Source organism: Raphanus sativus, chromosome 2 (genome assembly GCF_000801105.2).
Source record: "Raphanus sativus cultivar WK10039 chromosome 2, ASM80110v3, whole genome shotgun sequence".
NCBI lineage: Eukaryota > Viridiplantae > Streptophyta > Magnoliopsida > Brassicales > Brassicaceae > Raphanus > Raphanus sativus.
The window spans coordinates 8,902,857-8,905,176 of NC_079512.1; the positions used below are offsets into that span (position 1 = coordinate 8,902,857).

General features: G+C 41.3%; 1 protein-coding gene across 1 annotated transcript; it reads left to right on the top strand.

The window, feature by feature from the left end:
• LOC108827392 (uncharacterized) lies at window positions 1-1,331 on the top strand. The gene is made up of 2 exons (XM_018600782.2): window positions 1-19; window positions 143-1,331. Exon 2 carries the CDS (start codon window positions 162-164, stop codon window positions 1,056-1,058), a length of 897 nt encoding a protein of 298 aa, XP_018456284.1. The 5' UTR covers window positions 1-19; window positions 143-161; the 3' UTR covers window positions 1,059-1,331.
• The last annotated feature ends 989 nt before the right edge of the window (window positions 1,332-2,320 follow it).

Sequence of the window (2,320 nt, forward strand, 5' to 3'; positions counted from 1 at the left end):
TCTGTCGTCCAATCACAAGGTTGCGCTGTTCACCGTCTGGTCTCGCACGTGTCTGTTTCTCCAAACGTGTCGACGGAACAAATTTTCTCTTTATATATCTACCGTCTTTCATTTCATTTGCTTAAAATCAATATTTTTGCAGAAAAAGAAAATCCCTAAAAATGAATTTCCGTGGAGGCTGTTGTATAGCGAGATACGGAGGCAGTGGTGGTGGTGGTGGAGCATATGATATGTCAAAGGTGGATAGGATTATGCTCCGGTACCGTCCGATTGCTCCGAGACCAGATTCCGGCGGATCTTCTTCGCCGCCGTTGGATTCCGTATCACCCAAGTCGCGGAGAGGAAAGAGAAAATACTCGAAAGAGAACAGTAGCAGCAGCAGCGGTGGCGGCGGATCTGTTAACAGTAACGGCAACAGTAGACGGTGTAAGCGACGGAGAAACGAAGAGGCTAAGAACGGATCTGAGATTGTGACGTTGCCTCTTCTTCCCGAGACTCCCGAGAGGAAGAAACCGCCTAGGGTATTGGTGCCTGCTGCGCCGGAGTTAGATGCGTCGTTGTCGTCTCTGCGGTTTAGTTTCCGAGATGACGAACGTTATGAAACGGCGAAGAGGGGTTTAGATCTGACGAAGGGGTTACTAACGGGGAGAACGGAAACGGTTGTGTCGTCATCGTTGTTAACGGTAGAGTGCTTAGCAGAGGGGGAGTACGAGTTAGGGCGTACGGACGAAGAGAAGAAGATGAATCTGGAGCGAGACACGTGTCCTGGTTTTATATCTGACGGTTTAGGGAGAGTTATTTGGACGAATGGTTCGTACAGAGATTTGGTGATTGGGAAGGGGAAGGCCAAGTGTTGTAGTCAGATGAGTGTGTGGCTGGTGATGAACGAGAAGCAATTGCTAACGAAACGGACGTTCACATGTCGAATGAGACTGCAGTACACGCATGGTGGTAATGAAGTGAGTTCGATTACTTTGCCTTGTGATGGTTCGAAGATGAATGATGGTGGCTTTGCGTGGCGACTTGATGTTAACGCTGCACTTTTTCTTGGACGGTGAGTTATGACCGTTAGATTGACATGATCAGGAGAGGAGGCTTACTTAACTAGAGGCTAGAGCCATGCAGTTCGAGATCTTACATCTTTTCAATTAAAACTCAAGGAATGTACATATTTTGCAGTTTTTTTTTTTTTGGAGCTTTTGTATTTCTTTTTTCACTCTTTTTGTAGTTTAATTTTTTGGTACTCGATTTAGGTATTTTTAGTACTTGGATAAGTGGCAGGTAGCTTCTGTTAATACTTAATAATAATAATGCTCAAGCAGTTATGAATTCTCATTTCGTTAAGGTCCAATAAGCAGAAGTACATAAAGTCTAGAGAGACTAGATAAAACTTAATTGATGAAGAGACAGTAACAGTTGTCTTCCACCGATATAATCCAGGCAACGTGACATAATAAGGGAAATGGATTTTCTCCGTCGCCGGAGACTCCGCAGTTTCATCATTTCTTCAATGTTTCTCTTTAGTACTACCTGAAGACTTGAATTCATATCATATCTATCTCAAATCGCTTTAGCTTGTAATGATCTTCAATCAACATTTTTTTTTCTTTTTTTTTTTGCGCTAGAGAGCTTGAAAGATCAAGAGGTGGATCATATGCGAGAGCAAGAGTAGACCTTAATTTTACTTAATCGAAATTTGATTCTACCGAAAATCTTCCATCTGTTCAATACACAACTAAAAAAACATGAAACCCACTTTTATTGGTCACAAAGTATGGAGATTTATAATCATATTATAATCAAATGGATGGATCAAGCAAATATACAAAAAGAAAAAACACAACACGTATTCTCAAAAACAAAGAACACAACGGGATTATAACTAAAGCAAATGTAGAGTCCGGAAAAAGTTGGAAGAGAAGCAGTCTCTCTGATGTCACCTTTCTCTGTTTAAACTCAGATTCATTAGCTAGAGACATCAGCCATGAACTCCCATCGAGAGATGATAGGAGAATTTAGTAAAACACCACAAAATCTCCTAGCAAAACTAAATCCGATCCAATGGAAGAGAAAGTCTGGTCAAAACATGATCAAAAGATCAAAAAAAAAAAAGCGTCTTCCATCTCAGTGAAAGTTTGGAGACAAAACAGAGAGGAGAGAGAAAGTTGGGAATATAAACTGCTGAACCGCTCTTGTCAAGCATTTTTTGAATTCACTAAAGATTTTCATCACGTATACGTTTTTCTTTCTTGGTTAAACAGCTCTCAACTAGCCAGACCTTCATCGGATCACCTCTCATTGCTGAAGCACTGGCAATGAG

Coding starts and splice junctions, on each gene's coding strand:
- LOC108827392 (XM_018600782.2), top strand. CDS start 162: ATGAATTTCCGTGGAGGCTGTTGTATAGCGAGATACGGAGGCAGTGGT.